The 20,513-nt window shown below is 44.9% G+C and overlaps 2 protein-coding genes and 1 long non-coding RNA gene across 5 annotated transcripts; 1 reads left to right on the top strand and 2 right to left on the bottom strand.

The window, feature by feature from the left end:
- Positions 1 to 697: 697 nt before the first annotated feature.
- Positions 698 to 1,810, bottom strand: LOC133163781 (uncharacterized). Of its 2 annotated transcripts, none has more exons than XR_009716447.1 (4): positions 1,673 to 1,810; positions 1,456 to 1,592; positions 1,068 to 1,268; positions 698 to 980 (listed from the first exon to the last, which is right to left on the bottom strand). It is a non-coding gene; the product is annotated as an uncharacterized LOC133163781 (long non-coding RNA). The 2 variants fall into 2 exon arrangements; XR_009716446.1 differs by having other exon boundaries at positions 1,661 to 1,794.
- On the top strand, positions 1,194 to 12,106 carry si:dkey-88l16.3 (low-density lipoprotein receptor-related protein 2). Of its 2 annotated transcripts, XM_061294000.1 has the most exons (38): positions 1,194 to 1,330; positions 1,399 to 1,614; positions 1,686 to 1,943; positions 2,003 to 2,215; positions 2,292 to 2,549; positions 2,608 to 2,823; positions 2,894 to 3,151; positions 3,224 to 3,439; positions 3,506 to 3,763; positions 3,836 to 4,051; positions 4,123 to 4,380; positions 4,445 to 4,657; positions 4,730 to 4,987; positions 5,059 to 5,256; positions 5,331 to 5,597; positions 5,818 to 6,033; positions 6,095 to 6,277; positions 6,347 to 6,469; positions 6,534 to 6,689; positions 6,754 to 6,969; positions 7,036 to 7,265; positions 7,330 to 7,459; positions 7,527 to 7,720; positions 7,913 to 8,099; positions 8,218 to 8,433; positions 8,497 to 8,680; positions 8,748 to 8,949; positions 9,019 to 9,183; positions 9,320 to 9,535; positions 9,604 to 9,831; positions 9,899 to 10,033; positions 10,111 to 10,306; positions 10,396 to 10,521; positions 10,781 to 10,888; positions 11,065 to 11,301; positions 11,369 to 11,633; positions 11,751 to 11,847; positions 11,943 to 12,106. In XM_061294000.1, the coding sequence occupies exons 2-38, from the start codon at positions 1,407 to 1,409 to the stop codon at positions 11,988 to 11,990; spliced, it is 7,353 nt and encodes a 2,450-aa protein (XP_061149984.1). In that variant the 5' UTR covers positions 1,194 to 1,330; positions 1,399 to 1,406; the 3' UTR covers positions 11,991 to 12,106. The 2 variants fall into 2 exon arrangements, with proteins under 2 accessions (XP_061149984.1, XP_061149982.1); XM_061293998.1 differs by having other exon boundaries at positions 6,095 to 6,469.
- A 5,691-nt stretch (positions 12,107 to 17,797) lies between these two features.
- Positions 17,798 to 19,399, bottom strand: cldn23.1 (claudin 23.1). Its single transcript, XM_061293409.1, has one exon. It carries the CDS (start codon positions 19,262 to 19,264, stop codon positions 18,443 to 18,445), a length of 822 nt encoding a protein of 273 aa, XP_061149393.1. The 5' UTR covers positions 19,265 to 19,399; the 3' UTR covers positions 17,798 to 18,442.
- Between the last annotated feature and the right edge of the window lie 1,114 nt (positions 19,400 to 20,513).

The following is a 20,513-nucleotide window of genomic DNA, read 5'->3' as shown; positions in this document are numbered from 1 at the left end:
AAACTGACCATTACACCACAGTCCCCCCTTTAGCTCCACCAGTGGTGGTGACCATACATGTTTAATTTAAAATTTACAGACACTCTGACGACGCCACCAGCAAATGACCACCGAAATCGATCTCCATTGCCGGCCAAGACTCAACCTCCCATCAAGCCTTCTTGCACCAGTCCTTCGTTTCTGTGTCCAGATTCAACTTGCATCCCCCCAACGCAGATATGTGACGGCATTAAACACTGTCCTGATGGATCTGATGAGAAAACCTGTCTGAAACGATGCAAAGATAAATGTAAGTTAGTTGCTTTTAACTTATTCTGCATGACCCTTTTTATAAACATTTTTTACTATCCTTCCACAGCACACTTCCTCTGCAAAGACAGGCGGAGCTGCGTTCTCAAGAAGCTAGTTTGCGATGGCAGAGCTCATTGTCACGACGGCTCCGATGAGGTTGACTGTCGGCCTGTAGCTCCGCCTTCTCCGCCTGCCAACCGGGATTTGGTGCTGAAGTGTCGTTTGGGTTCCCGGCCATGTCGGGATAAGACTCAATGCGTTCCCTACAACCATGTGTGTGACGGCGAAAAAGACTGTGCTGATGGCTCGGATGAAGCGGAATGTGGTATGTTTCTTTTTAATATAAAACAAACACTAATCTATTATAAGACACCTGGTAGGCCCAAACAAATTGTGGGGGGGGGGGGCACAAAAGGTCCCCCTTTAAGCTCCGCCAGTGGTGGTGCACAACAACTTTTGTAAATGTTAAACCAGGAATTTTCAATTTAATATTTACAGATGCGGCGATGACGACGCCTCGAGAAAATGGCCGCCGAAATCAACCTCCATTGCCTGCCAGGACTCAACCTCCCATCAAGCCGTCTTGCACCAGTCCTTCGTTTCTGTGTCCAGATTCAACGTGCATCCCCCCAACGCAGATATGTGACGGCGTTAAAGATTGTCCTGACGGCTCTGATGAGAAAACGTGCCTGAAACGATGCAAAAATAAATGTAAGTCAGCTGCTTTTAACTTATTCGGCATGAACCCTTATTTTGCATTTTTCTTATTATTCTACCACAGCGGACTTCCTCTGTAAAGACAGGCGGAGCTGTGTTCTCAGGAAGCTGGTTTGCGATGGCAGAGCTCATTGTCACGACAGCTCCGATGAGGTCGACTGTTTGCCTGTAGCTCCGCCTCCTCCGCCTGCCAACCGAGATTCGGTGCTGAAGTGTCGTTTAGGTTCCCAGCTATGTCAGGACGGGACTCAATGCGTTCCCTACAGCCATGTGTGTGATGGAGAAAAAGACTGTCACGATGGCTCAGATGAAGCAGAATGTGGTATGTTTTTATTTTTTTTAATATAAAACCTAATATTAAACCAGGATTATTCAATTTAATATTTACAGACCCATGGATGACAACGACGCCTCCCGAAAATGGCCGCCAAAATCGACCTCCATTACCTGCCAGGACTCAACCTCCCAGCAAGCAGTCTTGCACCAGTCCTTCGTTTCTGTGTTCAGATTCAACTTGCATCCCCCCATCGCAGATATGTGACGGCGTTAAAGATTGTCCTGACGGCTCTGATGAGAAAACATGCCTGAAACGATGCAAAAATAAATGTAAGTAACCTGCTTTCAACATTCTGCATGACTATTTTTTTTTAACTTTTGTTTTTACTATTCTCCCACAGCGGACTTCCTCTGCAAAGACAGGCGGAGCTGTGTTCTCAAGAAGCTGGTTTGCGATGGCAGAGCTCATTGTCACGACAGCTCCGATGAGGTTGATTGTTTGCCTGTAGCTCCGCCTCCTCCCCCTGCCAACCAGGATTTGGTGCTGAAGTGTCGTTTAGGTTCCCGGCCATGTCAGGATAAGACTCAATGCGTTCCATACAGCCATGTGTGTGATGGAGAAAAAGACTGTCAGGATGGCTCAGATGAAGAAGAATGTGGTATGTTTTTGTATATTTTTTTAATATTAAACCAGGATTATTCAATTGAATATTTACAGACACACGGATGACAACGCCTCCAGGAAATGGCTGGCGAAATCGACCTCCATTACCTGCCAGGACTCAACCCCCCATCAAGCCGTCTTGCACCAGTCCTTCGTTTCTGTGTCCAGATTCAACATGCATTCCCCCAACGCAGATATGTGACGGCGTTAAAGATTGTCCTGACGGCTCTGATGAGAAAACGTGCCTAAAACGATGCAAAAATAAATGTAAGTCAGCTGCTTTTAACTTATTCTGCATGACTATTTTTTCAACTTTTTTTTTTTTTTTACTATTCTCCCACAGCTGACTTCCTCTGCAAAGACAGGCGGAGCTGTGTTCTCAAGAAGTTGGTTTGCGATGGCAGAGCTCATTGTCACGACAGCTCGGATGAGGTTGACTGTTCGCCTGTAGCTCCGCCTCCTCCCCCTGCCAACCGGAATTCGGTGCTGAAGTGTCGTTTAGGTTCCCAGCTATGTCAGGACGGGACTCAATGCGTTCCTTACAGCCATGTGTGTGATGGAGAAAAAGACTGTCAGGATGGCTCAGATGAAGCAGAATGTGGTATGTTATTTTTATTGTTTTAATATTAAACCAGGATTATTCAATTGAATATTTACAGACACACGGATGACAACGACGTCTCCCGAAAATGGCCGCCAAAATCGACCTCCATTACCTGCCAGGACTCAACCTCCCATCAAGCCGTCTTGCACCAGTCCTTCATTCCTGTGTCCAGATTCAACGTGCATCCCCCCAACGCACATATGTGACGGCGTTAAAGATTGTTCTGACGGCTCTGATGAGAAAACATGCCTGAAACGATGCAAAAATAAATGTAGGTCGGCTGCTTTTAACATATTCTGCAGGACCTTTTTTTCCAAAAATGTTTTATTATTCTCCCACAGCGGACTTCCTCTGCAAAGACAGGCGGAGCTGCGTTCTCAAGAAGCTGGTTTGCGATGGCCGAGCTCATTGTCACGACAGCTCCGATGAGGTTGACTGTTCGCCTGTAGCTCCGCCTCCTCCGCCTGCCAACCGGAATTCGGTGCTGAAGTGTCGCTTAGGTTCCCAGCTATGTCAGGACGGGACTCAATGCGTTCCCTACAGCCATGTGTGTGATGGAGAAAAAGACTGTCACGATGGCTCAGATGAAGAAGAATGTGGTAGGTGTTTTATTTATTTTTTTAATATAAAACTAAATACTAAACCAGAATTATTCAATTTAATATTTGCAGACACACGGATGACGACGACTCTTCCAGAAAATGGCCGCCAAAATCGACCTCCATTACCTGCCAGCACTCAACCTCCCAGCAAGCCGTTTTGCACCAGTCCTTCGTTCCTGTGTCCAGATTCAACGTGCATCCCCCCAACGCACATATGTGACGGCGTTAAAGATTGTTCTGACGGCTCTGATGAGAAAACATGCCTGAAACGATGCAAAAACAAATGTAAGTCAGCTGCTTTTTACTTATTCTGCAGGACCTTTTTTGTCAAAATGTTTTATTCTCCCACAGCGGACTTCCTCTGCAAAGACCGGCGGAGCTGTGTTCTCAAGAAGCTGGTTTGCGATGGCAGAGCTCATTGTCACGACAGCTCGGATGAGGTTGACTGTTCGCCTGTAGCTCCGCCTCCTCCCCCTGCCAACCGAGATCCGGTGCTGAAGTGTCGTTTAGGTTCCCAGCTATGTCAGGACGGGACTCAATGCGTTCCTTACAGCCATGTGTGTGATGGAGAAAAAGACTGTCAGGATGGCTCAGATGAAGAAGAATGTGGTAGGTTTTTTATTTATTTTTTTAATATAAAACCAAATATTAAACCAGAATTATTCAATTCAATATTTGCAGACACACAGATGATGACGACTCCTCCAGAAAATGGCCGCCGAAATCAACCTCCATTACCTGCCAGGACTCAACCTCCCAGCAAGCCGTCTTGCACCAGTCCTTCGTTCCTGTGTCCAGATTCAACGTGCATCCCCCCAACGCAGATATGTGACGGCGTCAAAGATTGTCTTGATGGCTCTGATGAGAAAACGTGCCTGAAACGATGCAAAAATAAATGTAAGTCAGCTGCTTTTAACTTATCCGGCATGACCTTTTATTTTGCAATTTTTTTTTTTATTCTACCACAGCGGACTTCCTCTGCAAAGACAGGCGGAGCTGTGTTCTCAAGAAGCTGGTTTGCGATGGCCGAGCTCATTGTCACGACAGCTCAGATGAGGTTGACTGTCGGCCTGTAGCTCCGCCTTCTCCGCCTGCCAACCGAGATTCGGTGCTGAAGTGTCGTTTAGGTTCCCAGCTATGTCAGGACGGGACTCAATGCGTTCCCTACAGCCATGTGTGTGATGGAGAAAAAGACTGTCAGGATGGCTCAGATGAAGAAGAATGTGGTAGGTTTTTTTATTTTTTTTTAATATAAAACAATATTAAACCAGTATTCAATTTAATATTTAGACACACAGATGACAACTCCTCCAGAAAATGGCCGCGGAAATCGACCTCCATTACCTGCCAGGACTCAACCTCCCGTCAAGCCGTCTTGTACCAGTCCTTCGTTACTGTGTCCAGATTCAACGTGCATCCCCCCAACGCAGATATGTGACGGCGTTAGAGATTGTCCTGACGGCTCTGATGAGAAAACATGCCTGAAACGATGCAAAAACAAATGTAAGTCAGCTGCTTTTAACTTATTCTGCAGGACTATTTTTTTTCAAAAAATGTTTTACTATTCTCCCACAGCGGACTTCCTCTGCAAAGACAGGCGGAGCTGTGTTCTCAAGAAGCAGGTTTGCGATGGCCGAGCTCATTGTCACGACAGCTCAGATGAGGTTGACTGTTCGCCTGTAGCTCCGCCTCCTCCCCCTGCCAACCGGAATTCGGTGCTGAGGTGTCGTTTAGGTTCCCAGCTATGTCTGGATCAGACTCAATGCGTTCCCTACAGCCATGTGTGTGATGGAGAAGAAGACTGTGCTGATGGCTCGGATGAAGCGGAATGTGGTATGTTAGAATTTGTTCAAATGACGTGACTGGTGGAATATTAATCTTTTCTCAACTTTGATGGTGTGCAGAAAGTCCAACTTCCTCCAATCCGGGCTTAAATGAATCCCCTGCAACAGCCAAGCCCTTTTACAATCCGTCTTGTCGTAGTCCAACAGTGTTGTGTCCAAATTCTTTTCTCTGCATCGCCCCGACACAAATGTGTGATGGAAGAAAAGACTGTCCTGATGGATCAGATGAAGACTGTGTGGAAAAATGCCCTTCGAAGAGTAAGTTGATAAATCATGGCTTCAACCACACCAATTATAATTTTTTTTGTATCACGTTTTCCTTTCCTCCATAGCCGACTTTCTTTGCAAGGATGGTAGGAGCTGCGTGTCCAGCGCTCTGGTGTGCGACGGCCGAGCTCATTGCCACGACGGTTCCGATGAGGTGGATTGTCGGAGGCTAGTTCCTCGCTTAACGACGCCTCAGGTGCTGAAATGCCGGAAGGGCACCAGGCCGTGTCAGGATGGCAAGGGATGTGTGCTCAACAGCCACGTTTGCGATGGAGAAAAAGATTGTCTGGATGGATCGGATGAAGAAGGATGCCAGGATACGTGTGCAAAAGGTTGTCTTGACCATCTTCACAAATTTATCTACCGTAATTTTTTTTTTCACTTTTTTGGGCATTTTATGGCTGGTGCGACTTATAGTCCAAAAATTACGGTATTTCTATATATTTTTTTCCCAAATTTATTTTTAGTATTTTCCTTTTTTGTTTTATAATCTTAAAAAAAAAAAAAAATCATGTTTTGGTAATTCCTAATTTTTGCTTTATTGACTCAAAGGAGAGTTCCAGTGTGCTCACGGAGTGATGTGCATCCCCGAGGCTCAAGTCTGTGACGGGCGGGCTCAGTGTAGCGACCGTTCGGATGAGCTGGACTGCTGGGAAAAAACCAAAAGCTGCGAGTTTCGCTGCGCCGACGGCCATCGCTGCATCCCAAAGAAATTCCTGTGCGACGGAGAGCCCGACTGCGTTGACGGCACCGACGAGCTCGGCTGTGGTAAGTCCACTCAAAACCGGAATTAATTTCTGCAAATACGCTTTGACATTTGTCTTTCCAGATGCACCAACCACGCCAACAATTACGTCCATGTTTCCGAGTACCGCTCCGGTTTGCATCACCCCTTCAGTTCGATGCCCGACTTCATCGTTGTGCGTCGCTCCAAAACAGCTTTGCGACGGGAAACCGGACTGTCCAGATTCTTTTGATGAGAGCGACTGCGTTTTCAAGTGCAAAAGCCGAAGTAAGTCAACCGAAGCGGCAAATGGATTATCAAAACAATGTGGATTAACTCCCCTGCCCCTCCCTTCAGGGGAATTCTTGTGCAACGATCGGCGAAAGTGCATCCCCAGGATGTACGTGTGCGACGGTCGTGCCCACTGTGCCGACGGCTCCGACGAAAAGAAGTGCAAGTCCCCAGATGGCGGTTCCCCGTGTAAGATCCAAAATGACAATTTAAAATCTGTTCGGCCCATTCCAATCGGTTTCTCTGCGCCAAGCCTCCAGGGACAAGGCGGGTCCCCTCAAATGCCGAAACGGGTTCCAGGCGTGTAGAGACGGTCTGGGTTGCGTCATGTACGACCACGTGTGCGACGGAGAGAAGGATTGTTGGGATGGATCGGACGAAGAGGGTTGCGCTGCTGAATGCAAAGCGGGTCGGTGAACATCTTTGAGATTCGTCCTCGAGCGTGATCGTTCATGAGCTGCTTCTTTCCCCAGATGAGTTTCGGTGCCATCACGGTCACCGATGCGTCCGAACCGATCAGGTGTGCGACGGGCAGTACGACTGTCAAGACCGCTCCGATGAAATCAGCTGCGAAAGTCAACTGTCGGGCTGCCATCACCGTTGCGATAACGCAACGCGATGCATACCGGCGAGCTTCTTGTGTGACGGCGAACGGGACTGCGCTGATGGTTCGGATGAAGACAAGTGCGGTATGTCACATTTTGAAACAAAAAGGGGGCGGGGCTAGAATCTGACCAACAATGTCATCCCGGCAGGTTTGAAGTTCTGTGACGTGGAGCAGTTCCGCTGCACCAGCGGTCAGTGCGTGTCGGTGGCACTTCGATGCGACGGCTACGCGGACTGTAGCGACCACTCGGACGAGGCGGACTGCTCCAGACCGCCGCGTTGCCCGGCCGAGCTGCGATGCCCTCACAGTCACGAATGTCTGCAGAGTGAATGGCTGTGTGACGGGGAGGAAGACTGCAAGGATGGCTCGGATGAAAAAGTAAAGATGTATTTGGGTGATTTGTCCAAATGAAATGTCACTAAGAAATAAATTTTGCGTTTAGAACTGTGAGACAAAGCCACCGCCGTGTCGGGCGTACCAGTGGCAGTGCGGAAGCAGCAGCCAATGCATCCCCCTGTCCTGGAGATGCGACGGGAAGGCCGACTGTCACAATGGCGTGGATGAGGACAAATGTAAATGCTTGACGTTTCAACAAGGTGAATTTTGGACAGTTTCCATCTTTAACGTCTGTCTCCACAGGCAAACCGAGAAAGTGCCCCTCCCACCTTTACCGGTGCGGCAGCGGCGAGTGCGTTGATCCGCGACTGGCGTGCAACGGCTTGATCAACTGTGCCGACAGCTCTGACGAGGGCGTGGGGTGCAAGTTGCGCAACTGCTCCAGCCCTTCACTCCCTCGTTGTGAGCATAGCTGTGTCAGCACTCCAAACGGACCGGTCAGTCAAACGAAAAAATTTGCATAAATTGCTCAAGTGATTCAGGGACAAATAAACAAATGAATTTTGTAAAATTAAATAAATTAAAAAAAAATCTTGATTCAGGACATATGTACAGATAAATTAAATACAATTAAAATAAAAAAAAGAATAAATATAATGGTTAAATTAATTCAGTTTTTTTTTTTCCAGATTTGTTACTGCACAGCAGGTTTCACGCTACATTCCGACGCCGTCTCCTGCGTGGACACCAACGAATGCAATCTGATGCCTCTCGAAGCATGTAAACACACCTGCCTCAACACTCGTGGGTCCTACGTGTGCCGCTGCCACCCCAGCTTCTACCTGGAGCCAGACAACAAAAGCTGCAAGACCAAAGGTAGTGCGCTCCAAAAGCTTTTAAAATGTGAAATACGTTTTAAATACAGAAACGAAGAATATTTAATTTAGTTTTATCTATGATTGACAGACTAGATTTAAATGAAATCTGTCTTTAGATGAGCCACTGCTCGTGGCATCCGTCCAGTCCGAGCTTTTGCTTCTTGGAGTTCAAAGCGGCTCCTTGCGTCTTCTGACTTCGGCCAACCAGCCGGTCTTTTCGTTGGACTACCACTGGGCTCAGCAGCGGGTTTACTGGCTCAGTCCCGACTACCAGAGCATCCGCTGGGCTGACATGACAAAAGACTCTAGCAGTAAAGGGACACTTATCAAAGGTGCGCTTGGAATCCCAGACAGCAAAATAAATAGACCGGCTTTTAAATTAAATCTACTTCCAGGGGTCAAGTCGGATTTCATTGCGGTGGACTGGGTAGGTAAGAACCTGTACTGGGTGGACGGACTCGTAGGTCAAATTCGGGCGGTGCGCCTCAGTGACACCACGTTGAAGTCTCAAGATTACACGGTGGTGCTGGCTGAAGATCTTGAGCTGCCTCGCTCGCTGGTGCTGATCCCGCACAAAGGGTGAGGGACCCGGTCGGGAAGGACTTTGTAATTCTGGCTGCAAATCTCACCTGTCACCTCCCCCAAGGTTGATGATGTGGTCCGAGATCGGCAGCACCCCTCAGATCCAGCGCTCGGGGATGGATGGTTCCAAGAAGAAGGTGGTGGTGAGCAGCAGCTTGACCTGGCCTGTGAGTTTGGCTTACGATTTCCTGGACGAGCGCATCTACTGGGCCGACGAGAAGCTACGCTGCATCGGATCGGCTTCTCTGGATGGAGATGATGTCAAGGTGAGCGTCATCCAACGCAAGGGGTTGGAATGTGATTTTGGCAAACGGTTCTACCATTCTTCTTGCCAGATTCTCCAGCTGGCCGAAACTCCGAGCCCCTTCTCGGTGGCCGTGTTCAACGATCGGATTTTCTGGTCCGACACCAAGCGGAGAACCATCCGCTCAGCTGATAAGAACACGGGGAAAGACCAGAAGGTTCTTCTCAAAAGACCAGGGCAGCCTTTTGGGCTGAAGGTTAGTCATCAGTTTGGAACATTTTTATTTTGTGTCCAAGGGGAGACACAAATCTATTTTTTAAATAATTTTTTTAATGTATTTATAATATTTTGGAGACCAATAACCACATATGCTGTCCGTTTCCTCTCTCCAGCTGATGCATCCCCTTTCCCAGCCCGCCATATCCAACCCCTGCGACCAGCTGAGGTGCTCCCACATGTGCCTCCTCACAACCGGAGCGTCCGAGATGCAGGCGGCAGCAGTTTGCCGCTGTCCAAAGGGGCTGATACTCTCCAAGGACAAGATCACCTGCTCGCTACCATTGGATTCGTCCTTCATCTTGCTTCTGTCTTCTACAACAGTCTATCAGGTGATAGTCAGCTTTTGTTTTACAAAATGGAGCTTTATCTGATGGTGTCTCCACAACCTCCCATCCAGGTTTACTTTAAGTCCTTGCGTCAAGATGGCGTGGGTCTGAAAAGTATGCCAAACAGCCGAGTGTTGCTCATTCCTGGAGTTGTTGAGGCCACCGGACTGGATCTGGCTTTCCAAGCTTTGTCCTTGTTTGTGGCTGACGGTAAAAAAGGTACTGTCGATATGCTGAACTTAAGCGGGCCCAGATCCAGACAGGCACTGACACTAGCTGGTCGGCTTGTACAACTGAAGGTAAGAAATGAATTTGGGTTCTCAATGACGAGCATCAAAGTGGCAGCTAAGCGAAATGCTATTTAAGGATGATTTCGTCATGGCGCTGGCGGTTGACTGGGTGACCTCCAACATCTACTGGAGCAGCATCAGCCGACCTAACATCCACGTGACGAGCAGCCGTGAAGGCTACACCACCTCACTGCTGCAGGGACGCGTTAAGGTTGTACAACGTGGTCCCACTCATGAACTTCAATTTGGGTTGCGACGGACTCACACCGATTTTGTTTGATCTTCTAGCGCACAACCTCCATTGCAGTGCATCCCCCCTCGAGTCAACTTTGCTACACGGCCTACGTGGGCAGTAAGAGCCAGGCTGAAGTGAGCTGCGCGTGGATGGATGGCCGACGCAAAACGGTGCTTTGGACCAAGTCCTCCAGCCCCCTGTCATTGGTCTTTTCTAAGAATGGAACTTCAATCTACTGGGTTGACACAGGTTTTGAATTTAATACCTTTTTCATCTTGAGTTTCGGCTAGTTTTTTTTTCCTTATTGATTTGATTTTTATTTTTTTCACCCCATCTAGTTGAAGGCCTCATCTGCTCTATTGGACTGGATGGCTCAGGTTACAAACAATACAAAGCAGGGCCAGGTTTAGTTACCTCCATCACGTACATTGAGAATATGCTCCTCTGGATAACACTGGAAAAGGGTGAGTTTTTATTCTTTTTATAAAACTGATCCATTGCTGGTGAGTCACACTAATTAGGTATTCACCCCTTTAACGAAATTCTTCCAAATGTACCCTCCCGCTCATCAGTCTTCATCCATCGGGCAGCAAATGGCGTCAGATTGATGTAGCAATGAATAATTCACACAAGTAGAGCTTTTCATCACTAAAAGTTCATTTTCTTTGCTTGATTTATCGATGAGGAGGAACAGTTTAAACTGTTTGCTTCCAACCTGTTTAGAGGTCACCAAAATGTGGTTCAGCGACGGCCACCATCCCAAACAACTTTGGTTTGAGACAAAAAGCAGCCTGGTGGAAATCCGAGCGTACAGTCGGGACAGCCAGACAGGTGGGTCGAGCTTTACTGAACAGTCACACAAGTCATCAAGTCAAACATATTTTAGTCACTTTTGTTCATATCTGGTTCAAATATTAGCAGGGTGTGTCCGTTGGGTTATTGTGGTCACAATTATATTATTTTTTTTTAAATACAAAATGGGCCCTGATTACAAACCTTATTTGCAGGATCCAACAAGTGCGCCGTCAACAACGGGGAATGCGAGCATATATGCCTGCCTTACCCCGGAGGTCGCGTGTGCAAATGTGCACGTGGTTTTTACAGCAACGGTCCCACATCCTGCGCACCGGAGCACCCGTGCCCCAAAGGGGAGCAAGCTTGTCTTGATGCTAGCAAGTGTATCAACAGCAGCAACTTCTGTGACCGACGTGTGGACTGTCCGGACCAGTCGGACGAACAAGACTGTGAGTCTCAAATGATGCAAATTTAACTTTGAAGGAATTTTCAATTTGCCGTGTGAATTCCTTTTAGGTCCACAAACGTCTGATCAACTTCCCAAGCCTCCCGTGGAACCTCCTCGGAACTCCAAGGACACGTCCTCGTGTAGTCAACAACATTGCAGCGGCCATGGCAGCTGCGTCACCCAAGGCGAAATAATTTCCTGTCAATGCACGACTGGCTACCGAGGAACGTTTTGTCAAGAGAAGGAAAGCCGGCGAAGCCACGTCGGCGTGATCCTGGTGGTCTTCTGCCTGCTTGTTGTCATCTTGGCTGTCTCTCTTCTTATTGCGAAAAGGCAAGGATCAATTTTGCCCGAATTTGAATTCCAGCCAACTCCAGAACACAAACGCACTTTTTAATTTAACGCAGGATTGCTATTGAATTTTTTTTTTTTTTTTTTGTCTCGATGCAGGAAGGGCTGGCTATCAATCGGAGGCAAATCGCCAGACAAAGAAACGTTGATGTCAAACATGGTGCTGGAAAGTGACTATGCGGATGATGACTGTGAGGTAAGTAAATTCTCAGCTACCTAGCAAAGGTCTTTAAACTAGTTTAAGGTTAATCCTGTGCCTAAGGAAGTATTTTTTTTCTTTCATTTCCCCAGGTACTTGAGTCCCCAGCCGACTTGAAGAACCCCCCAGTAGCTTCCTAGCAGTCATTTTCTGGAGACTTATTGCATCTGTGACGTTTTTGTTTTACATGGCAATACTAACCCGGTGCTAAAACTGATAACCCTTTTGTAGAATAAAAACAAAGATTGATACAGCATTCGATATCCTTGAGTTACTGTCTTGACGAATGGAATGAGCGTTTCTCGGGTGACAAAAACCAACTGATCAACGTTTGCAGTCTACTTGCATAACTGGCACTGTTGCAACACAAATGAGGCTAATTAATGAAGGTAAACACCCAAAGGCTTGCAGAATAGTTGCGGTAATTGAGGTCACTTCAGAACTGCAAATAATCGTAAATGGTTTGTGTACTCATGAAACATTTAAAAAAAAGAAAGTGCATAGTAACTTAATTTTTCCCAACTTGAGGGGGGACAACAAAATTGACAATGCAGCAGTGGCTTTCCAAGCGCCTCCTGTGTCACATTCTGCAGCCACGGGTCACTTTTCACACACACTTGCATTTAGTTCGAAAGGCCTTGCCTTTTTCAACATCTGTGGACTGCAATTGAAACAAATCAATCTTCCAGACCGTCTGGTTGGTTGACTGACTCTCAAAGGATCTCTTAGCTGGACCGCACCCGAGCTGGAATGGAGACGAAAGCACACTGAATGAAGCTGGGGGAATTTTTACCTCTGCCAAGGAAACGTGGCTAAGTTTCTTCTCTCCCCCCCCCCCCCCAAACCCCTTTCCTGTTCATATCAAGCTGTAATTTCTAGTGGTGCAGATGTCAATTAACTGTCTTTAGCGCTAATTAACTTCTTTTTTTTTTTTTTTCTCCTGTCATGCCAAGTTAACGTGGCTATTGTATTTTGTACTTTTCTAATTTTAACCTTAGAGAATATCTGCACTGACTTCATTCCCGACATCATTCCCTCAACAGTATAAAGCATCTACTGAATAATAATTCAAAGATACTTTATACAGCTAAGTGGAGTCATTACAAGAGCGTCAAACGTTGAATACATTTTCTTTCTGGGATTTAACAGGAATGTAAGACCACACCACAGGTCCACAAACATCAGGTCACTGAGTCTCGTTGAAACTTGTCCTCTCTCGATCCCCACCTACCTCCTCAACTTCCATTGAAGCCCAGAGTGTAAGTAAGTGTGTGCGTTCAAAAAGTTTCTCAGCCAAATGTTTTTGATTTAAATCCCTTTATGCGGTCAGATACAGGAAGTAAAAATGTTGCGTTGCCACTACAAATAAATTGCGCTTTTCTGCAATTACGTGAAGGATTACTCAAATTCCCTGTCAAGCTTCCACATGGTGTGAGGGTATGACTCACTTGTAAATATGAGCGAGAAGGCGGGGCCTGTGCTTCTGTGTTAAAAGAAGTAAAAGCAAGAGGTATTCACAAGTCTCTGCTTTCAACCCCTTCCCTGTTTTGTTGCAGATTCCCTCACTGAAAGCGGAGCTCGACGCCTAATCTCACGCAGACGCCCTACAAGGGGGGGAAAAAAAAATAAAAATCTTTGTGGCGACTAAACAAGTTTTTGAGGTTAGTCATTTTTTTCTTCTTGCTGCTTTAGCTGATTAAAGTAAATTTTCCCATGTTTTAAATCCGAAAAGTACTCGGCACAATAGATTTATTTAAATTGTATTTGGTTACACTTTAAATGAATTTGGTTTGTTTAATACAAGTTGTGGGGTTTTGATAAGAACCAGTTCTGAATTCTTTCAGCTTTTCTATTTGGGGTTGGACTACAAAACACTAGAGTGCCAGACTGTATCAATTTACATAAAGTAGATAAATTATTTTGTTGATAGTAAATGAAATTCACTCCATTGCTTTAATTGTTGATGTCATTTCTGAATCATGATTATGGATTTGTTACTCAGGGACCTTGCACACCTACACACATTACGCAACATCATTCCACCCCAAACGTAAGGATTAGTTCCAGAAACAATAAATGGGCAGAGAAAGAATCGAAACTTTTTTTTTTTTTTTTTTTAATATCCATCAATCCTCATATTCCTCCTCCACTTTCCAGACAACGATGACGAGCGCCCCCCGACCGAGAGGCATCGACTACAACCTCCCCACCTGCGGCGAGATCCGATGCAACGGACAGGGTTTTTGCGTGCTCCCCCCCGGCGGCGGCTTAGGCTTCGCGTGCGAGTGCCACCTGGGCTACCGGGGCGAATCCTGCCAGCTTACATTTAACGGATCGCTTAGCGTCCCGCTGACCGTAGGCGTGATCGCTGCCCTTCTCTGTTTGGTGATCCTGGCGTTCATCTTTGCCAAATTGCGGCAGAAGCATATTCAGAAACAGAAGGAGAGGTAAAACGTTTTACAATTCGGTGAAGCTAAGGTTGACCTTTTTGACCCCCCATTTGGTAGCACCCCAAAAAATCAGTACTGGCCATTGCTGTGGATAGTAAAAATAATGAAAATAATATAAAAATTATTTAAAAAATTACAAAAGAAATTACAGTATTTCCGTATCCTATTTTTTGTTTCCAGAATCTTGCAGCAAAACCAGATGAATCAAGTTATTTGTGAAGTGAGTCCATCACAATAAAACCTAAGGTATGTGTTCAATAAACGCAATGACTTAGTCCAGCATATCTGCTGCACACTACATAGTAGAAAAGGATGCTAGTTTTTTTTTTAGAATGTTGCCAATCGTTGGCATACTGGTGAGAGTTCACATTAAAGTAAACCAGTTGAGCTTGCTTTTTTGGCAGGGTTATAATGTTGTTGTTGTTTTTTTGATGGTTTGTTCTCAGCCCAAAACTCTTTTGATTTTGCAAAAAGAGCAACTTTACCTTTAAAGTTGTGCACGCTAACATTGGGGACTTTTTTTTTTCCCCCCATGTCAAGTGAATTGAGGCTTGATAGTCGATCTGACAGCTCCTCACTAAGCTGACGTTTTTCTATGCAACATCGACCTCCAAATTTAGTTTTTTTTTTTCTTCCCCCCGGAAGATGTGCTGTTAGTGACATTTCAGGTGGATTGCACTTTCCAAGTTCCACTTAGTATGCTAAACCGTTTCCTTAGAAACTGTTTGGAGTGTTTGTGTATGAAAATGGGACAATATTGACTTTTCAAATGACCAAAATCCTTCCTAAAAAAAAAAAAATTAAAAGTAAAATTTCTTTCTCATTCAGGCAAGAGAAATTTCATCATCTGAAACCTCCCAGTTCATTTTACTCAAGCGTTCAGAGATGGACCAGCATGGGCCTTTTTTCCTCCGCCTGACCCGAATGCTGAATTAAGCTAGACCGTGATTGATCTCACCATTTCTGATGTTTGGGATGAAACAACACGAAGCCTGCAGAAAGTAATGCTGAATCTAATCATACTTTTTTAGTTTCAAAGTGTTTTCGCACAAATATCGGGGCGAAGTATCGTAAAGAACCGATACCAAGTTTCGAGCGCCAACCCTACCGATGTTCTGCGCTAACTTCGAAGCAGAAATAAATTAGCCTGTTAGTTTACGCCATAGCAGTTTGTTTGTGTGCAACGCAGTTTGAGGAACAAACAATGAGTATGTCGTTGTGGTTCACTGTTGACTTTTTTTTTTTTGTCACATTTGTCAACCAACAAGTCACGCAGACCCGACACTCGCCCCAGGGAATGTTTGCTTCCACCTACTAATTTACATTTCTGCTTTTCACAGAAGGGAAGACGCTCCATGACAATTGTTGAGAGGAAATATTTATGAACTAGCAACACTGTGATAGTTTGGTAAGGCACTTGTCGAGTACCACTATTTCTATATGCACTTTTATTTCCCCCCCACTCGTGGCACATTTGAGTCCTTTTTTCTACATTATGTCTATATTTGCATAAGTAATCTGATTACCTACTTGCCCTCCAGACAGGATTAAGAAAATATGTAATTAGTAGTCTATTGACTCATGCAAAGTGCACACGTTCACAGTTCAAATGTAGAGTGGCGCAGACTTTCAACTATTCAATGTAGAGTTTTGTAAGTGCCTCTTTTGTTTTTGTTTGACTTTCAGTGCCTAAAAAATGTTCATGTATAGCCAAATGAGGTAAACTATTTCAAACCAAACGAGATTCCTCTCTTGTAAACAAAAGTATTCCGTTACCTATGAGTTAAGTTGGATAAATTTGTTTCGCACTTTTGAAGTTTTGAGTTTAAGTAATAAACCTTAAACCCATTTCAGATCTGTTGTGGATTTGTGTTGTATTTTCTCTCACTGATTTTGTGTGATTAGTTGTTGTTTTTTTTACACCTTTATATTGATGTCCAATATAAACAAAAGCCAAATATTAATATGGTCCCTCTAATTGTGTTTCCCCTCACCTTTGACCCAAGCCAGCTCCATAAGGAAACTCTTAAAATAATACATTGTTTTATCTGCCATCTAGTGGTAGATCATTTAATTGCTCTACTAGTCACTGACATGGATGAAAGAACAATTAAGTGTTTCATTCTTTTGTGACACACCTATGTTTTATTGTTGTCAGGGCACAGCAGTTGGTACACTTGAAGCAGTGCCCCAATTAGTCACGGGGTGTGCCATTTACACCATTTGGGGAAAAAGAAAAGGGAGCCATAACTATAATTACATTTATGCAGCTGTTCACATGTAACTAAGTTAATTGCTCAACCTGTTTGAACAGGCCAAGCTCTCTGCCAGGCTTAGAAAATGTATGTGAATCCACCCCAGCATTTGATTATCTTTTTTATTTATGGAAATGTGGAATTTGTTTAAATTGCATAATTGTCACGACAGTGCATTTATTACAGATTGAAAGACAATCATTGGAAAAAATGAAGCATCATATTCTGGTTTGATGATATGACGCACTTGGATTGATTCTGCAAAATGTCAGAGTGCAGCTTTTGAAACGCTTGGGTGTTGGGTGCACACAATGGGTTGGGCATGGGTGTAGAAGGAAGTGTCGTGAAAGTGAAGAGCTTGATCTCTTAATAACTGACATTTTAGGACAAAACCAATTGAGTTGTCATATGAAGGAACTACCCACTCAGAACAGAATGTTTTTTCTTAATAGCACTGAGATAATGTTGAAAAACCTCATTTTGTGCTTTGTTTCAAAATACATAGGTTTTATAACTGTTAAAAATGTGCCACCATTTTTATTTTTTTCATCACAACTAATGCAGTCTTTTGCCTGCTGGCAAGCCATTAGAGAGCCTCGTTGTCTACCGTCAGTGCATGCGTCACACAAAGGCAGAAGGAACAAGGAGAATTTTAAAATTATTCTTAATTCCAATTTGACCGCCAGTGTATGATTTTGAAGCCTCATTTATTTTTCATTTTTTTTTTTCTTTTTTTAAGTGATTTGCCTGTAGTACATTACATTTACAGGACATTTATTTTCACTTTGTACGGACTGCAATGTGCTGTGATTCTTTTCCTTTTTTTTTCTTTCACTTGTGCATAAAAAATAATCCAAATTCTATTACCTGAACCACACAATGCAGGTGAAGTGTGGCTCTGAGTTCCGAAGAAAAACAGTAGTCTGACTGCTCTCCGTGGTGTGGCATTGTTTGAGATGTGAAAGTAGTTCAAACAGACAAGCCAGACGAGCTGTGCCGGTCAGGTGACATTGTCTGTATACTTAACCACTTACAAGTCAACCAACAGGGTGGTTCAATGTCTGCAAGCCAAACTGTAGTTTCTCGGGATTGTATGTAAATTAGGAGTGACATTGCAAAAATGTCTTAACTATACTAATCTAGTTATCTTATATTAGTCAACCAGCCATAGATGAGTAGTCACAGCTCTGTTTATCTATGAAAACCACACAAATGTGAGAAAAAAGTCAGAGGAACACAGTAGCCTATAGACTGTACAGTTTAATAAAGCACTTTTACAAGATGCAGTGGAAACATAATTGATCATATCACTTGGTTTCATTGATGTAAAGTGCAAAAAAATATTTACATAACACAAATGAGGCTTGTTCGTTGCCCATGTTAGTAATTGGACAGAAAAATACCATCTGTACAAATTAGTATGGAAAAGACCAAAATTCTTCATCTGGTGGAATTTTCTTCACAAAATCTTGATTCCTTTGATTGCACTGCTTTTTTTTTTTTTTTGGCACAAGTAATTCCAAAAAGCTATAAAAACGGGAAACGGCGATTAAAATGACTCCTTCACTGCATGGTACAACACATTAATACTGCAACAAGTTTGGCTCCAAACATAACTTATTTAATATCTCTTAGCCATTTTTAACCTCCAATTAGCTTGCGAAAGTAAAACAAGGCAGTTTTCGACTTAAAAAAGGGTTACTGGTAGTTATAATGTTAAAAATAAAGAATAGTTTGTTCCCTGCCAGTGTGATGTTTATAATCTTTGATAAAGCAGAATTGTGTATGCAAGTATATTTTAATTTTTGTTCGAATGGTTCAGCAAAGATTGGGAAACACTGCAATAAATTGACTTTCTCTCGGTTTGTTCTTGCAGCGGTGCCCCCCTCACAAGTCCGCGTCGTAGGGTCTCCCGCTGTACGTGGTGTCGATGGAACGGGGACCGGCGCTCTTGGCCCTGGGGAAGGAGACGTCGTCGTCCATGGAGTCCCTGATGTACGGCACGCTGCTGGGCGCGGGGCTTCGGTCCCGGCTAAGGGAGGGCACCTCCACGCGTCTCGGCTGCGGGCGCGCGCTGAAGCGACTGCGCCCGGATTCCTCCACCCGCACCTCGCCGCGGTTCTTTCCCCCGCAGCAGCGACAGATGCCGATGAACATGACGAACCCGCCCAAGATCTCGAAGATGCCCCCGATGAAGCCCAGCACGATGCAGTAGCCCACGCGCACGGTGGCCAAAGGCGTGACCGTGCTGATGTCTTCCAGGATGTGGGTGTACCACGAAATGGGGATGATGGCGAAGACCCCCGAGATGAAGATCAACAACCCTCCGAGGCCGGCCACCACCCAGTTGGGCCTCTCTTTCCAGCAGCGGACGCCAGGGATGGCCACGGCCAGGCCCACCAGCGTGACCACCAGCGAGGCCACCATGAGACCTTGGGCCACGTCGATGATCTCGTTACCAAAGTACGCGCCGTCCTCCAAGCCGCATGTGGACGACGTGGACGTGGTGACGGAGCGACAGATGTCCCAGATGCCCTGCTCGATGAACTCGTTGCTCGGCGTGGTCGGGATGTCCTCGATTGTCCTCCAGTTGGGGGCCACCGTGGCGGTCAGGTTGAGCACCCAGCCGCAGGGCGCCATGACCAGGCCGAAGATAAAGATGCCCGGCGTGCGGAGGGACAGGCGCATCCATTCGTTTCTGTTCGGCATGTTGATAGTAAGTCTCGACAAGCGAGTATATAAATATTTTCTTTCCCCAGAGGAGTGTAGCGACTGACTCGAGACGGGTTCAACAAGCGCTTAACAACTCCTGTGAGTGATACCTCCTGTGCGCGTGGGCGTGGACGTCCGTGGGCGGCTGCTCTCCAAGTGGAAAGAGGAGTTTCGCTTTGCAGTGCTTCTGAAAGATTGCACAAATGTACCACTAAAAAAAAAATAATAATTGGCTCTCAAACGCCCAAAATGAATAACGACAGACTAAAGAGTCCATTAAAATGTATTGTGCATTAGGAACATTAAGTCAAATGCAAATTCTACCTGAATGAGTTTACTAAACTGACTCATTCTTAAAGATTAATTTTGAATTTGTTGAACCTGAAAGTTAAATACAACTGAACTGTACTATTTGTTTGTGCCTGGGAGCTGCAGTTACACAGTGAGTTCAAGGTTTGTTCAATGTTTTCATTTTGTATTATGAGATAAGGTCTCTTTTTTTTTTTTTTTTCAGGACAACAAAAGGAAAACTTCCACATACTATACTGTAGATTTAATATCTGTGAGTGAGTATCAAAATGTGAATCACACTAGGGTAAGGCTCTTGAGAATGCTGTCCTGCCGGAAAATTCTGCTCAAAAGCAAGTGCGGATGGACTCCTCCTCAAGGGTTTGTTTGTGTTTGAATCTCTTTGAAAAATCCATTCATTTTAAAATGGGGGGGTGGGGGGCACTTTCAATCTTTTGTTAAACAGCCAGCACAGCAACCTCATCAACTTTGTCGTGCAACCAGTATGCATGGTTGTTATTGACTTGTTTGTTTGACCTGCCCATGTTTTCTATTCAATTGAAATGACACAAAAGAGCGGTTTAAAGTATGACAATTATGTCAACTAACCAGATACGTCTTGACCCTGTCCTGTATTTATCGCTTCCATTGGTACCAATATCTCATGCTACTGGAATTCACTGGTAGCCCGAAATATGTCACCTGACAATATCAACCTCTGACTCATCGACTTGGCCCAAAACACACTTTTGACTTTTATTTGCCACTTGGTGAGACTAAAGTTCTTACGTTGACAACATACACACGCAATGAGATGAGACAAAACTAAATTAAGAGTACATGCTTTATTTTCTAAAACAAAACTTAATGAATACATTTTCTGGACCATGTTTATTTACTGCATTTATCCACGCAATATCTGAACATGTACAGTCATTTGTGTCTTAAAACTTGATCT

This window comes from Syngnathus typhle, linkage group LG12 (assembly GCF_033458585.1).
Source record: "Syngnathus typhle isolate RoL2023-S1 ecotype Sweden linkage group LG12, RoL_Styp_1.0, whole genome shotgun sequence".
NCBI lineage: Eukaryota > Metazoa > Chordata > Actinopteri > Syngnathiformes > Syngnathidae > Syngnathus > Syngnathus typhle.
The sequence above is the reverse complement of the archived record's forward strand: the minus strand, read 5'-3'. Positions and strand labels throughout refer to the sequence as shown.